Below are 16,642 nucleotides of genomic sequence, written 5' to 3'. Positions count from 1 at the left end.
ACTTTTTCTGCTTCTCCCGTCAGCATACCAGGAGTCGGATTGGGATCGCCCAGGTCCTGTGTGGTGTCTGTTCTGGGCTTAGGTTCTTAAGAGAGAGACTCATTGGCTACAGCAGTGGGAATGGACAGAGAATAGAAAGTGTTCTTAGGTGTCGTACTTCAAAGGGAGCCTGGATCATGACCCCCAGAGAGGCAGGTGTCTTTACGCCTTCCAAAATTGACTTGAACAATTTCTAGGGGAGGTGTGTGGGTAGGAAGTCAGGGGGTGGGGTTGAGGACCTCCAGCTTTGTACTTTCCACTCTCTCTATTGTTTGGATGTTTTCGCCATGACCTTTTATAATAATGAAAAAAATTTAATTATGGTACTAATTCAGTAAATTCAGTTGGAAAACAATATATTTGGAAGTCCCGGTTTGTTACTACAGTTCCACAAATACTTGCCAGCTTTGTAACTGATTTTCCTCTGTCCTGGAGTTCAAGCAGAATGACATCCTTAATTCCAGGCTGCAGGTACTCTGTACGTGTGTCACCTCAGATGGCGAACCGGATTGTGGATTCTGCAAGGAGCATCCTCAACAAGTTCCTACCTGATATCTATATTTACACAGATCACATGAAAGGAGTCAACTCTGGGAAGTAAGTATCTGTGTTTTTGAAGTCTGTTCCTGTAGCTTTTTCACATGCCTGTTCTAGTTGAAGTTAAAACTGCCAGCTCTGAGGTTGCGCAGCCAGAGGAAAAACAATTTCAGAATTAATTTCCTTCTGACTTCTTGCCGTTGTCACCAACAGGCATTTCTTGAGTGCCTGTCACATGGAAAGCATCGCAGTGGCTAGAGCTGGAAGCTAAGGGTCTGGTTCCTAGCCTTGGGGAATTAAAAACTTTATCTATTAATACCCAATGCTTTAGGCTTTAAATTCCATCTGCACTCTGTTCCAACAAAAAAATTAAACTGAACAGGTTCTTCCACCCTGAGTAAATAACAGTATAGGGTTAAAATCTTTTGTTATCTAAGTGTAAGTCAGCATCTCTCTTCATCAGTGGAAACAACATATTTACATCCAGAGAAAGTTGTTATTGCAGATGTGAATTTGGTTTAGTGAAAGCCTTTGCTTTGCTAAAAAATAAAAATTTTAAAAATTAGAAAAAAATTCTAAATAAGGAAAATAAGTTCTTAAAAAATGATGCTCTATGTAATGAAGATACCTGTTTTAAGCTTTGCTTGTGTATTTAGCAACTAGGAAGTTAGAGAAGCAATTAAAGCCACTTTCTTGAAATAGGAAAGTGTTAAACATACAGAAAAGATCAAAGAATAGTACAGTGAACACGGAGATATACTCCTGCTGCCTATAGTTAATGATAAATATTTTGCCAAATTTGCTTTACTTGTTTGTGGGTTTTGTTTGTTTTTGTTTTTTACTGTATCATTTCAGTGTGAATGATGGAATCATTTCACTTAAAATCTGAGGCTTGCAGGTTGTGTCTCCTAAAAATAAGAATATTAGAGTCTGGGGTTAACTGTTGTAGGTTAAGAAGTCAACTTCTTCTTAAGTGATGCCACAGCTGATCCTTTTTCGCAGCTGTTTCACCTGTGGTTTCTTTTAATTTCAGCAAAAAGAAGAAAAGAGAGTAAAGGAGGGGGGTGAGTGTTTTATACAACCTTTGACCTTTTTAAGGCCCAACGGAAAGATGAAGGTGGTTTTAGAAATACAGTGGAGGCTCATAGTCCAAAGCAACAAAGCTGGTGGCGTCATAACGCTGGGGTTGGGAAAGGATTTGTGAGCAGAGCTGGACTTTCTGGCTTGGAAAAGTCAATGATGTTCCTAAACCTTTGGTTTATATTCTAGTAACAACAGTATTTTCCTCATTTATACATTGAGGGTGATGATGCCTATGTTTTGGGATTATTGTAAAGATCACATATATAAGCCATTAATACCTTGCTTGTTACATGGTAGGTCCTACAGAAATGGTGGCTCCTGATGCTATTCTTTCCTTTACTCTCCCTTGTTGGTCACAGGTCTGGAATTATATGTCAGCTATTTTCTGGAGAAAGGGGATTTCCGAGGGATGGGGGAGGACAGATAGCAGCAGAAGCTGTCTAAATGGCTTCATCTCGATAGTCCCTTCTCTGCTTTGCCTCTCGCTTTATCAGAAAGTGTCCTGGAATGAAGCAGAGCAGGCCTGACAGCCATCTTGCCACCAGCTTATAGTGTGGCTTTTTGTTATACCACTGACTCAGCTGACCCTAGAGTGTGGTCAAGTCCATACTTACTAATGGTGAGTAGAAGCCTTACACGTAGATAAAGACATGGACATGATGTAGACTGTGGGCCATCAACTCCAAGCCCCATTTAGAAAATTACTTGTAAAACCAACGTGGGATTTAAATTTGTGTTTGGTTTTTATAAATCTCCAGTTACAGATGACTAATAGTGCTCTTCCTTCTGTGTTATTAAAATTATAAAGTCATGGATGGGTATTTCTCTCTTCTGATTCAGTGAAGTATGCAGTAAGTCAGGCTTGTTCAGATGTAAGAGTTTATGTTGTGGCCATGGCCTAGAACCTTAGGGGACAGCAGTTCTTGGTGGCCTATGTCAGCGCTTTGGCCAGAATGCACATCAGTCCAGTGTGGTCCCATTTTAACTCTCACAGTAATTATTTTTTTTCTTAATTGGGTCCTTTACCAAGGAAAGCTGTGGAGGCTGGCCTTTGCAAACTATACCAGTGCAGATCTCTAATGAGGTCACCTGATGACCAGCAGCTTGGTCAGCCTAACTTGAAATAGGCCTGATAACACATATTTCCCACAAGTTGGGAAGAAAAATTAGAGTAATTTACATAGAACCTAATATATGTTCTTTGTCTTTTCTAAAGTTACTTAAATTGTATTAAATGGAATAATCCTGATTAAATATAAAGTTTATCGTAGTGACAAATACACCTTAGAAAACTCACACAGATGGAAGTTCTTGGGAAATGCAGGTAAATGGGGTGAAGCAGCAGTGGCACCTTGTCTTGCTTTCTCTCCCCTTCATCTTCTACTCTTCACTTTTGTATGCCACCGCCTGCAGCCACTGCTGGACACCCTCTCACTTGTGCTGCTCAGGTGACTCAAAGGCAACTTGGGATTATGCTAAAATTCTCTAGGTGTCCCATGATGATAGGTGGATAGCACAGTGTTAGATTGTTAAGCATAACTCAGAGTGCCTCCCAGAACCTTTGATGAAATGGGTAACTCACTGCACCCCCTTTCCTTGGCTGGTGTTGTTAACCTTCGACTGCATAGACAAGTAAATTTTTTTTTTTCCTTAAGAATCTAAAGACTGACTAATATAGTTCTTCCATATGGTGAGCTCATATAGTGCATTTGAAACATCATTAATTTTATACATAGTTTTAGTGAAACAAGTATTTTGGCTAGTCTCCTGCCAGACACATAGAAAGTATTGTGTGAGCGTGTGTTGAGTTGTGTTAAACGGGGCAGGTCTGTGTTGTGGTTGCATACGGATTATACTGCTGGGAAGGCCACCACACCTTTCCTGATGATGTGTCTACTTAATAGGCATTGGAGAAGTAGAATTGAGCTGTCAAATCTTAAAATTTTGTGGAGAGATGCTTGTTTTTGGACTGATTTTCTTTTCTGGTCAGCTAGTAAACTAGTAGCAACTCTATGAGATTAATGCAGCCAGAAAGAAGCCTTTGAACACAGTGCCGTCAAAAAAAATGTTTGTCTTCTCTTTCTGTTTGCTGGTGAGTGGAAACCTCACTTGGTTAACCCTACTCAGTGTTTGTGCCTTTGTATCTCCAGGTCTCCGGGCTTTGGGTTGTCACTGGTTGCTGAGACCACCAGTGGCACCTTCCTCAGTGCTGAACTGGCCTCCAACCCCCAGGGCCAGGGAGCAGCAGTGCTTCCAGAGGACCTTGGCAGAAACTGTGCCCGGCTGCTGCTGGAGGAAATCTACAGGGTATGTCCACAGCTTCCTCTGATAGAGGAGTGACCAGGAAGCAGTTTGTTTTCTCATTCTCATCTCTTGGCAGCTTTCATCCTCTTCCAAGGGCTCAAGCCAAGGAGGTAACCTGTTCATGTGCATTAAGCAGTTCAGCATTAACTAGTTTAATTGATTAGTTGAACTAGTCAGTGAGTAGAGATCTAGCCCCACTGGGTTGAGACACAGGGCAGGTAAGTTTTAACAGTGAGCCAAGGAAAGAACTGGAACAGTCATAAAGGAAAGGGAAGGTTAAAAAAAGGAAGCAGATAAGGTAAGGTGGTGGCTGACACACTGAGCTAACCAAAGAGAGTACCATCCTGGCACCCCCCGATTGCTGCCATGTGGAAAGATGGACTCATTCTTTTTAGATCTTTTAAGAGAAGCTAGAAATCTGGATTTGTATGTGACAGTTGATTCATATATAAAACGATAGCAACAGGCTAGATTTTGCAATGCATTCTAGAAGACAGAATCTCAGTTAACAGATAAGTATCAGAAAAGAAGAAAAAATTAAAAAAAAAAAGCACAGAATAACTAGGGAAGGCAGGCCTGTGGCACAGCATAGTAGAAGCTTTGGGAAACCTAAGAACATGGAACAGAGAAGGGGTAAACTGATGTTGAAGACAGACTCAACCAGTTGTCATTTTGCTTCTGCAGCGCTGCTGGTGGGACACAGCTGAGACCAACCTGCCCTCTCAGTTGCCACAGTCTTTCTCTGTTGATCCTTTCATTGCAACGGGCACATATGCATGCACACACTTTTACTGTTTCCTCAAAATAGGTGAGGTGACCTAAAGTAAGGGAGAAATTTGGAAAGATGATGGCAGAAAGAATAAGATACAGTTGCCTAAAAAATATATTCCCTGAGATCCCCTATACTTGGTTAGAAGAGGGTCACAAATCTGGGTCCAAGATTTCTGTTAGTCTGCACTGTCTTTTGCCTTGGTCCCACATCAAGAAGGTGAAACCTTTTCTCTGACATGCAGAGTCCAGGAAAGGCTCTGAAGGGTGGTTGTCTCTCTGCTCTGTGTGTTAGGTCCCAGATTCTTGAACTGAGCATCAGCAAGAACTATACTCTAGGTGATTTGCTGTTGTATGGTGTATAATGTTTGTAAATCGTCTCTCTTCTTCCCCTAAGGAGCTGAAGAGACTTCTGTCTTTGTATTGTTCTGTGTATTTCTTCTCAGTTGTCAGGCATCTCTCTGGTCTCCAAGTAAGTTTTCCAGTTTAAGGTAACAAAAATCACATCTGAGCCAAATTATAAAATCAGTAAAACAGGTAAAGTGGCAATTTAGTTTTTCTTTTAATTCTTCCTTTTGCCACTGGTTCAGTTTATTAATCAGGGTGGTAGGGTAAAGCCTGACTATCCATAGGTACTGATCCTCAGACCGGCCTCACAGTGGAAAACAGCTTATATTTATAGTCTACTCCCTTGATCCAAGTCAGTGTTCTTGAAAATGTCTCATTGGTCCAAGATGGAACATGTGAGAATAAGCTGTTTCAGAATTAACTAAAATTTCCAGGTCCTAAATGGCTCTCTATTTAATGACCATCTAATTAAAAATGGAAGACAGTGGACCTATAATTTTCAGGAGAGTAGCTCCAGCCCCTCTACTCGGCATTCGCCTGGGAAATAGTAGAAGAAGGAGATGAAATCTTCCTGAAGGAGGAGGTATTCTTTGACAAGTCTTGTGCAGTCACGATCTGGCCTCAGATTTTTTGGTGCTAAATCAGTTTGCTTTTTTATGCTAAATTTAATAATTTTGTGAAAAATGGGTAGTAACTAAAAGTTTAGGGTAGTTGATCAAGAGGTTGCCCTGCCAGTTACTTAATTCACGAGGCTTGTGGTCTACTTATTTGTAGGGGGTTGGGCAACAGTGCGTGTGATGTGTTTCCCTGGGTCCCTTGTTGTGCAGGATTTCTTTTCCTGGTCCTGTAGTGTCTGGCAGTGGCTGGTCCTGTAGTGGCCCTCTCTCTAACTATGGGGACACTTCCATCTCTTTCTAATAGACCTTGGGAGAATTAGAAGCATCACATTACACAGTAGTCCAGTAGGAGCCTATGGGCACAGCTAGAGTGTGGGGTTTATATCCCTATAAATAGCAGGCTATAAGCCTCAGGGTAAAAGCACCTACCAGTCCACAAGAGGAAAAACATGCAGTTTAAATTAGGTTCTTTAATATTTTTCTTTTTCTTTTTCTTTTTTTTTTTTTTTTTTTTTTGAGGAAGAGTCTTACTCTGTTTCCCAGGCTGGAGTGCAGTGACGTGATCTTGGCTCACTGCAACCTCCGCCTCCTGGGTTCAAGTGATCCTCCTGTCTTAGCCTCCCATGTAGCTGGAGGCGTGCGCCACCACGCCTGGCTAATTTTGTATTTTTAGTAGAGACAGAGTTTCTCCATGTTGGTCAGGCTGGTCTCGAACTCCTGACCACAGGTGTTCCACCCGCCTCGGCCTCCCAAAGTGCTGGGATTACAGGCGTGAGCCACCGTACCTGGCAATTTTTTTTCTTTAGTTGAGATCTACTTTCAGTCTTCCATTGTGCCTGGACCAAGTTTCTTTCGTTTTCTTTTAGTTATTCAGAAAACTTCCTTTGTGTGTCTATGATCTTTAATTATTAAAAGGATGGAAATACTTCGTGTTTTTCTGAATAATTTTCTGTAGAGTTGTGATGTGACATGAATTGAATGAGTGGTAAAAAATCCATCCCTTTTGAAGGTGCTGTTTATCAAGTTTTAAGCCTCTGATCTAATCCCCCCTGTTCCATTTATGCCTCATTGGTTACCAAGCCTTCTTGATTCTGTCCCAGGCTTTCTGGAACTGCCTTTTCTTTCCATCCTTTTCACTGCTCTAATCACTGCCTGCCTCTCTGCTCCACTCCACAACTGGATTATGGCTACTGGCTCTCTGCATTTCCAGCAGAGAAGTTCTTTCCAAATCCTAACATCCTTTTCAGTCTAAAATACTGATCTGATCTCTTCGCTCATGTGCACAGAGACCTTCACTGGCTTCTCACTTTCCTGGGACAAAGTCAGAATTCTAGACCCATTTCGGAAAGCCTTGCCTTAATTGGGCTACCCACCTTCTCTGTGCTGTATGTGCTTCTCCACAGGCAGCAGCGGTGCCTTCCAGGCTGGTCGCCTGGCCGTTCCTTGCTGGCCCTGGCATTTTATTTTTCCCCATCATTCTGTTCTTCTTCCTCCCCAAACCCTGCTCATCCTTCAAGGGCTGGCTCAAGTAGTCCTGACTCCTAAAGCCCCCCTCTGGTATCTGGCAGGTGACACCTCCCCACCCTGACATAGGTAGGGTGATAGCCCCTACCACTTCCTCCATGATGTCTTGTACAGGGACCTTAGCTATCTATTGCATTAAAATATTGGTCCAGTGAATGGTGAAATAACAACAGTGATAGGAAGCAGAGACTGAAGAGAACACTTTAATTTTAGGCTGTCTTATAAAAGGGAGCAAGATCTGTAAAACAGTTTTGTTGGTCGTCATATTTTCCATGGATCAGGTTTTTCTTTTTGGGTAGAAAAGGAAAAGGAACTCTCCTTGTCCTAGAATTTGCTATGTGATATAAATGTTGTTTTCTGTCCTTTGTTAACTAAGGTAGTTTAGGGACGTGCAATAGATTTTCATAAAGGCTACCGGTAAGATCAGTCCTTATTTCCTTCACCATTATTAGGGCTACTAAATGATTTCTGACAGCCAGAGAATTTCAGAGTGTCTGCATCTGAAAATGGATTTATTTCCTATCCTACATGCCTTAAAAAGGAGGCAGGGGCAGTTGTAGCCACATGAACCGCACTGCTGGCCACCTATCCTGTTCAGTCTAGCCTTGGATAGTAACGTGCCTTGGTCAGACTGGATTTCTAATTGTGAGCTGTGCAAAATATGTAGAAATTCAAGGTCATCCTTCTTTGACTATGTACAATATGTTTTAAAGTTATTCCAGAAAGAATGATCAGAACGTGTGTTTGTATGCTTATGTATGCGTCTAGTGGAAGCAAAACAGTTAAAATGGCTGAGAAAATGAAAAACAAAAGAAGAAAGCCAACCTAAGCAGTTGTACCTCAGGAGAAAGTGTTTGAAGAGAAGTCTGTTCTGCTTGTTAATTTGGAAGAAAGGGAAGGAAAAGGGGGTGGAAAGCATAATTTTATACATAAGTAGTAAGAATGAAGGGATCTAACCTTAACAATTCTTCAGTTTTAAGGAACTCAGGAAGAGATAAAGGAGAGAAATTAATAGAGTATGGCAAGCAGTTTCCTGAATGTATTTGAATAAGTGTAAAAGTAAGGCCATGAAAAGGCCATTTCATGTCAGATAGACTGTTGTTCTGTGACAGATTAAATAAATATGAGCGTCATCCACTTAACCCTTGCAATTAACTCTACATCTTCTAGAACTGATTAAGATTTTTTTTATTTGCATATACTCAATAAAGATGGTGTCCTCCTGCTGCTGCTTTAATTATAAAGGGAAAGTTTCTTTTTTTTTACTAGATTCACTTAAGAAGATTTGAATCTGATAGTCTCATTCTGATAGTCTCAACTATTACAGTTGCTCTAATTAACTGTTAGTTTAACCCTCTACAGTTAGTTGATATAATGATTACTCTTCTAAGACCTGTATTCTGTTTTTATTGTAGCTTGAACTTTGGGTTTTGATATTATGAGTGTATGTTTCTGGTTTTTTTTTTTTCCTCCTCTCTTTTGTTGGCTTTCCATTTTCTGGTTTGTACAATTATTAATTTGTGTTTACAGGGTGGATGCGTAGACTCGACCAACCAAAGCCTGGCGCTACTACTCATGACCCTTGGACAGCAGGATGTTTCCAAAGTCCTGCTAGGCCCTCTCTCTCCCTACACGTAAGTTATTCTTTTTCAACCTCGTTATTCTGTCCAGTTTAATTTTTTCATTGCCCAAAATGACAAAGGGTGTTGTGCTGCACAGAGCCTGCACTATGAACACCTGCTTGTGTTTATCCTCAAATCAGCCAGCAGTTGTCACTCTTAACCTGGTGTTTATTTTTACATACAAGGATTTTTGCGTTTCTTTCCTTCCTCAATCCCATGTAACTGAAGTTGCATGATCTCTATCGGGCAGTTATTTTGTTCGTGCTTTAGATTTTGTTTCCAGGTTAGAGGTAAACTCCTGGTTTGGTGTAGCTTGGATTTTGTTACTAGTTTTTTTTTTAATCATTCTTTTCCTTAGCTGTCTAACTTGCATGGGAAAACAGGCTTTTTGTCTAAGATGATAGGGTATGAGCTCACTGGAAAAGATGACAAAAGATAGAGTTTGTATTAATGCTACTGGACTAGTAGGGAATTGTAGAAGTGAGTTTGGACCATTGAATGTTAGCAGAAGTTGACTGCTGTGGTGTAAAAGCAAGCACTCTTCAAAAAGAACAGGGTGTCAGAAGACTTGAATTATAAATGACACCGTGAAAGAAGCATTTCCTATTGATAGTAAATGAGGTTGCGGAAAACAGCCTATTTGAGTACTGACATTGTGTGTGTGTGTGTGTGTTTTCACGTGCTTGCATACTTAGAGATCATCATATGGGCCATCTGAGGTTGGTGAGCTGGGTGGCAGGGAATATTCAGGTAGATATGAGACTGAACTGTCCTTTTTCGGTTATCATGGTACCGATGCTGTATATCTGAAAGGTACAGTACTGTGATAACTGAAGAATGGTGGTGCCATCACATTGAGAAAGGGTTGAGGACTGCGGTGGGGCTGTGCAGCCTTGGGCCATGGCTTTGGGGGCATGAAAACCAGGAGCTTGAAATAAATTCTTTTGGAGGCTTTTTTTTTTTTTTGGAATTCGTGGTGGGAGGTTTTTTTAGAAGAGGAAAATGGAAGAGAATACATTTTGTTAGCAGAGAGGGAAGACTGATAAGCAGGAAACTGGTGAGGACCACATTATCTCCTGATAGCTTGTGTTGAAGTATTTCGTAGGACAGGATACCTAAAATTGATACCTAAAATGGCATGGTAACATCAGTAGTAAACAATGCTAAAATAGACTTGGTAGTTAAGTACTTGGAGAGGAGATGAGGGCTGGAAGAATGGCACCCTACGTACAGAGACTCGCTTCCTGTAAAGAGCTCACTGGAGGCGGCTGCCAGCTGTGTGACCACCATGGCCCTGCCAGCTTTATAGCTAGGCTCGTAGCTGCTGTTTCCCAGCCCTTGCTTCAGGCCTGGGGAAGTCCTGCTTGCACACACGGTATGAGGTATGGGGTGTTGTCTTGAATGTGTGTGGTCCTGGGGCATGGGGTTTGGCAGAACATTCTGTGAAAATGGAATACATATATGTTTTTTTCTTGACGCTTTTTTTCTTTTGCTTTTGGAGATTTTTCAGTTTGGCTCCAGGACCTGTATAATGTTTTCAAGCTTTGCAGAGATGCTCAAGATATGACTGGACGTTTTTGAAAGTTCCTGTGTTCTCTTCAACACATCTTCTCACCAAACATTAATTGTAGTGTCTTTTCTTCCAGAAAACTTGCATAAAATGACTTCCTCTCTTGTGAAAACAGTGTCCTGCTCTGAATGGAGCTTTAAAGGAGTAGCACAAATTGTAAGATGATGTATCTTGAGGCTGGGGCTTGGAGATATTCTGCTGCCTCCCAGAGCTTTGTGCAGACGCGTCTGCCAGGGTGGGAAAGGGAAGCCTCCTTTCTTTTTGGTAAGCTAGCATAAGGACAGGTAAGGGAGTCTATTTTCAAGAAAGCTGGATCTGTTTAGTACTCTTTCTGCCCCTAATCACTGTGGACAGCTCCAGCAGCACAAAGAGATGAAGGGCAAAGGCAGGATGCAGCAGGCAAAGTTAACATTGTATTTGTGAGTACAGTTGAGGATAAAAAAGGGATGAAATCCACGGTGAGGACCATCATGGTAGGGGAATAGTTTATTCTAGATGGATTCAAGAGCTTTGGAGACCAAACTAACACATTGATTTTTATGTGCAGTTAAAGTCATAGAAACCTGTTTTGTGAAACCTCAGATTTCTAAAGAAAACCAGAAGCAAGACCTTCCTTGGTTTAAAAAAAAAAAAGCATTTCTTCAAGCAGTTTGGACCTGTTTTCATTTGTATAAAACAGCTTTTTAAATGTCTATGTAAAGAGCATTGGCATTGCTGTTGGTGGTTTTCTGTGCTACTTGAGAAAGTAAGTCTGTATGTGTGAAACTCTTTTTTTTTTTTTTTTTTTTTTTTTGAGACAGAGTTTCGCTCTGTCACCCAGGCTAGAGTGCAGTGGCGCGATCTCCGCTCACTGCAAGCTCTGCCTCCCGGGTTCACGCCATTTTCCTACCTCAGCTTCCCGAGTAGCTGGGACTACAGGCGTCCGCCACCGTGCCCGGCTAATTTTTTGTATTTTTAGTAGAGACGGGGTTTCACCATGTTAGCCAGGATGGTCTCGATCTCCTGACCTCATGATCCACCCGCCTTGGCATCCCAAAGTGCTGGGATTACAGGCGTGAGCCACCGAGTCCGGCCAATGTGAAACTCTTTTAGAAAGGCCCAAGAGATTTTTATTCAGTAGAATAAAATGTTATTGGATAATCACTGGTATATGAAGATTCTATTTCTGTTAAATTTGTTGAGTTTTAGGTGGCTTACAGTTAGTGACAGTAGTTGCACCCTCCATTCAGCAAGCTTAATTTTACAGTTTAGGGAGGGAGGATTTATACTTTTGGATTAACAGCAAGAAAAATAGCAAAAATTAAGATGCATCTTAATTAGCACTTTCAGAAATTGTTTGTGGAATGAGACTGCAGTTACCAGAGCTCTCTGCGTTCTGCCAGTGCACAAGCCTTGGAGTCCAGCCTATCTGGACTTGAGGCTCTACCACGCGCCACCAGGAGACCGTGGAAATGGTATTTAGCATCTTGGAGCCTTGGTGTCATTTGTAGATAAGGTGCGTGGTCCTGAAGTCCTGGACTTGTGGAGATGGAACGAAGCTTAGATTAAGTCAGATGCTTAGTGCTCCTGGCAACGTGCCTGAGGAGCTGTCAGTGCTGGGTGCTGTGGTTCTGCCTGGACACCCCTTCACCCTGCTGCAGTCCAGTCCCTTGGTCAGGTCACTTTTTTTTTTTTTTTTAAACTGCTCCTTGAGGAGCAGGACTACTCCAGAGGCAGTGTGGCCAGAGTAGCCCGGTCAGGTCACTTTGAACCCCAGGAGGCCTAGTAAACTTGCTTTGGGTGATTTTGGGGTTTAAGTCATCCGTGAGTGGTCTGCCCAGCTATCTATAAATCTGTATCCATTAATTTTAAATTATGGATTAAAAAATTTTAATTTCTAGTTATTATTTTTATGACTGACTTCCCCTAGTCACATTACTGAGCAAACTACACACATCTTACTGATCCTAAGAATTCTGTAAGGTAGATGTTTATTTAAAAAACACCATGTTTACTGTGTGCAAGATGTTGTTTTAAGCGCTCACACATAACTTATTTGATTTTCATCATAATTTTATAAGGGCAAAAAAGGCAAGTACTATCATGTGCACCATCTTATAGGTGATGGGATTGAGGCACAGCGAGGTCAAGTTACGTGCCCAGGGTCACACAGACAGTAAGTGGGGTTCAGACCTGGACAGTCTCCTCCAGTCACTGCTTCCCTTACCCACTGTGCTCTTTTTTTTTTTTTTTTTTTTTTGAGACGGAGTCTCGCTCTGTTGCCCAGGCTGGAGGGCAGTGGTGCGATCTCGGCTCACTGCAAGCTCTGCCTCCCGGGTTCGTGCCATTCTCCTGCCTCAGCCTCCTGAGTAGCTGGGACTACAGGCGCCCGCCACCATGCCCGGCTAATTTTTTGTATTTTTAGTAGAGACGGGGTTTCACCGTGTTAGCCAGGATGGTCTCAATCTCCTGACCTCGCGATCCACACGCCTCGGCCTCCCAAAGTGCTGGGATTACAGGCATAAGCCACTGCGCCCGGCCAACCCACTGTGCTCTTATGTAAGAGCTGGGATTCCATCCATATCGCTGGACTCCAAGCACCTTGCCTGAGGCAGAATGCCATGCTACATCTTTTCAGCAAAGTCCTCGTTTCAAATTCTGCTGTAAAATGATCTCTTTCTATCTTTAGTTAGAAATCTAAAATAAACCGTGACTTTTTTTTTTTCTAACTTTAATTAATGACCTTTTTCCATGACTGTGGAAGTGCTGAGGAGGTAGAAGACACTGTCCTTGTTAAACACCAACTGACTGAGGCTTCCTGGCCCACTCAGCCTAAAGCTCAGCCCTCTGAAGAACCAATGAGGAAACCAGTGGGGAAACTGGGAACTGCCGGCCCAACCTGCCTCTCTTTGGGGTCAGTGGCCTCACTGCATTCCATGAGCTTGCACAGTACCACTGTGTCTTAGGTTTGTGAAGCGTTTAAATACTGTAAAGCCCTGTCACCTGATGTTTGAGCCCCAGAACATATTTGGTGTATGGTAAAAGCAAGTGATAGCCTTCCTTCTCAGATAAAAAAGAGGTCACTGACCTGCTTATGGTGAGATCCTGTCTGAACTGGGCCTGGGACCCCATCTCCTGACAGTGCAGCTAGCGTAGTTCTCTGTTTCCTGCTGCCTCAGTAACTGAATGTAGTAATTTCATTTGGAGCAGAGGTCAGCTGGTCTTTGGAAAAGCCTGTATTCAGCAGAAAAAGCATCAGCAGTATATTTAAAAGCTGCCATGTAATGACTATAGGGACACCATTGAGCAGATCCTTTTCTTATCTCCAGATCTTTCCCCTCAACTTCCAGAGCATCTCCTTACACCTGAGATGTAGGTACCCCCAGCTCTGTCCCATATCCAGTGGCATAGAAACCAGGTGGCTTAGTGGAGCAGGACGCAGGACCCTCTGTTGTGGTTTGTGCCTGTGGGAGCTGCCAGAGAGAGGGCTCACCCCATGATTGCCTTCACCCCATTCTCTCACATGCTTCAAAAGAGGGGTCTGGTGGGAGGGGCTGTGTTTAAAGGTGGGATCTGGCAGCCTGTCAAATCCTGGTCAGTTGGGATTCAACGGACCCATGACCACAAGCCTCATGGCCTTTCCTGTTGACTAGCAGTGGCAGTGGGAACAACTCACCTTTTGAAAATACATAGGAAGCCCGGGTGCGGTGGCTCACACCTGTAATCCCAGCACTTTGGGAGGCCGAGGCGGGTAGATCATGAGGTCAGGAGTTCAAGACCAGCCTGGCCAACATGGTGAAACCCCGTCTCTACTAAAAATACAAAATTAGCCAGGCGTGGTGGCACATGCTTCTAATCCCAGCTACTCGGGAGGCTGAGGCAGGAGAATCACTTGAACCCGGGAGGCAGAGGTTGCAGTTAGCTGAGATCGCACCATTGCACCCCAGCCTGGGTGACAGAGCAAGACTCCGTCTCAAAAAAAAAGAAAATACACAGGAAAAGTTATCTCTGTGCTCCAGAATTCTCTGAAACCTGCTTGTCAGATGGACTAGAGGCTTTCATGGAAAAGTCAGTTGCTTTTTGTTTTCTGAAAATCATTTTGTCCTGGGGAAAAAAAAACCCCTCACTTCAGATAATCATTCTCTATGTCAGGTGTTAAAATCCTTTACACAGGAGTTGCATAGAGCCCCTACTGCCTAGAATGGTTCTTCTGAAAAGCTGCTATTTGCGCTGTGTGGGTGGTTACTCATTGAGGGGCAGAGCTGCTCTCGGTGAGCGGTGGGTCTCTCTTTGCCCTGGCTTTGTGGCTGTGTGGTTGTGTCTAGGAAGTGTGCATCTCCAGTGTAGTGCTGTGGAAGAGAGGGGCAGGGAAATATGAACTCAAGAGGCGGTGCCTCAGTGCAGCTGCAGCTGTGGAGAGCTGTTGGGCTGGGCTGTGGAGAAGGACGTGGATCAGCACTGGACGAGACTTTGTTCAAGTGCATGTAGATACAGGACGAGCTTACTCTTCATTTGCTTTTCGTTTTCTTAAGGAGGCTGTTTGCTGGGATTTAATATTGTCTGTGGTTATTTTTCAGGTTCTGAGCATTTTTGCTCTTCAGTATCCCAGCTACCAGAGACATAGGGAGAATGGGGCTAGAGGTGGGGGAAAGATTCTGAAATGTACCTTAATCTAGTCTCTTACGCAGTCTTCCTTGGACAGGCTGAGGAGTTGGCAGAACATAATGTAAAAAGTGGAACTAACTTTGCTTTTTCTAACTGTTCCAAAGGCTACAAGTACCCCAAACTTGCAAATACACAGGCCTGCACACTCGAGCCTGTGTTCTTCCCATCCTTCTCCAAGAGATCAGAAGCAAGCTGAGGCCCCATAGGAATTCTGCCAGCTGGGGAGGGTGTCTGGTTTTTCGAGCACAGTTGAGTGATTCAGAGTGAAGTAGGCTGGGTGAGATCCTGGGAGCAGAGCATGCCCCAGGCCTGTGTTAGTTTGAGGCAGCAGCAAAGGAGAGACCAATCTGTTTTCTCCTTCAGATGCAGATGAGTGGGTGAGATGGCTGGCCTTTTCCGGGTTGCCGCCAGCTGGAAGCTTTGCCCACAGATGTGGACTGTTTATCTGTGGTTTGATGTGTTTTCTTTTTTCCCTAGGACAGGATGGGGGAGATGGTGGGATGGATAGAAAGCAACAACGACAACAGAAATTTAATTGGTTAGTGAGACAGGAAAGCCAGCAGGGAAAGCTGACTTCCCTTAATTGCCAAGAATGTTGAAAATTGTTTCTCAAAATTACCCCAACTCCTAAATTCTATCCAGTGCCTCTTTACTGAGAACCTTTACAGTGCCTTGTTTCAATAATGGGGTCAGTGACGGAGAAGAGCCTCTTTACTGAGGCTAAATTCTATTCAGTGCCTCTTTACTGAGAACCTTATACAGTACCTTGTTTGAATAACGGGTTCAGTGTTGGAGAAGAGCATTGCCGTTGAGGTACTTAAATAATTTAATGAGGGGGAAGGGGACAGTGATACATAAGCATTTAATTAGACACCATGAGCAGAGAATGCTATGGAAACCTGGAGGGGTGGTAAAGATCGTTTGGGGTAGGGTTTATGGGCTAGGAAAGGCTTCATAGAAAAGTTGACAAATGGGATGTTATTTTAAAGGTCGAGATGAAGTTGCACATTCCTAGGTGGAAGGAAAGCAAGGAATTGGGAGATTTTTCTATGAGCATCCAGCACTGACCAGAACTCCTGCCCTCTAGGGTTGTTAATATTTCACCTCTTAGCCCCTGATGCACTGGTCACTTCAGCCACAGGGTCAGGAATTGTTCAGGCCCCCTTTTCTCCATGTAGCTGTTTCCTTCCTTTAACTAGATCAGTGCTCTTAGCACAGAGGGATGGGGATGGGAGAGAAATTCATCAAGGCAGGCTTTATATGTAGTTTGGTATACACCGAGTAGGGATGAGAACCAGGATCAGTTGTTTTATAGCATGGCAAATATGTATTGATTTCTTTATTTTAAAAAGCTTTATTGAGAACCAATTCACATATGACACAATTTACCCATTTTAAGTACACAGTTTAAAGGTTTTTTAGTGTATTCACAGACTTGGGTAACCACTGCCACAATCTAATTTTAGAACATTTTTACCACCCCTAGAAAGAAACCCTGTGCCAGCTCACAGTCCCTCCCATTCTTCCCACTCTCCCCAGCCCCAGGCAACCACCAATCTCCTTTCTGCCTCTGTGATAGATTTGCC

At 43.0% G+C, this 16,642-nt stretch overlaps 1 protein-coding gene across 3 annotated transcripts in view; it reads left to right on the top strand.

The window, feature by feature from the left end:
• Nucleotides 1–16,642, top strand: part of RCL1 (RNA terminal phosphate cyclase like 1) — a 70,657-nt gene that overhangs the window by 47,890 nt on the left and 6,125 nt on the right. For all 3 annotated transcript variants that reach the window (XM_002819818.6, XM_054519975.2, XM_054519976.2), the window contains exons 6-8: nt 511–636; nt 3,810–3,966; nt 8,751–8,854. In XM_002819818.6, the coding sequence (XP_002819864.1) occupies nt 511–636; nt 3,810–3,966; nt 8,751–8,854 (387 nt within the window). The remainder of the gene's footprint in view (nt 1–510; nt 637–3,809; nt 3,967–8,750; nt 8,855–16,642) is intronic.

This window comes from Pongo abelii, chromosome 13 (genome assembly GCF_028885655.2).
Source record: "Pongo abelii isolate AG06213 chromosome 13, NHGRI_mPonAbe1-v2.0_pri, whole genome shotgun sequence".
NCBI lineage: Eukaryota > Metazoa > Chordata > Mammalia > Primates > Hominidae > Pongo > Pongo abelii.
This window is presented reverse-complemented; position numbering and strand designations above follow the sequence as displayed.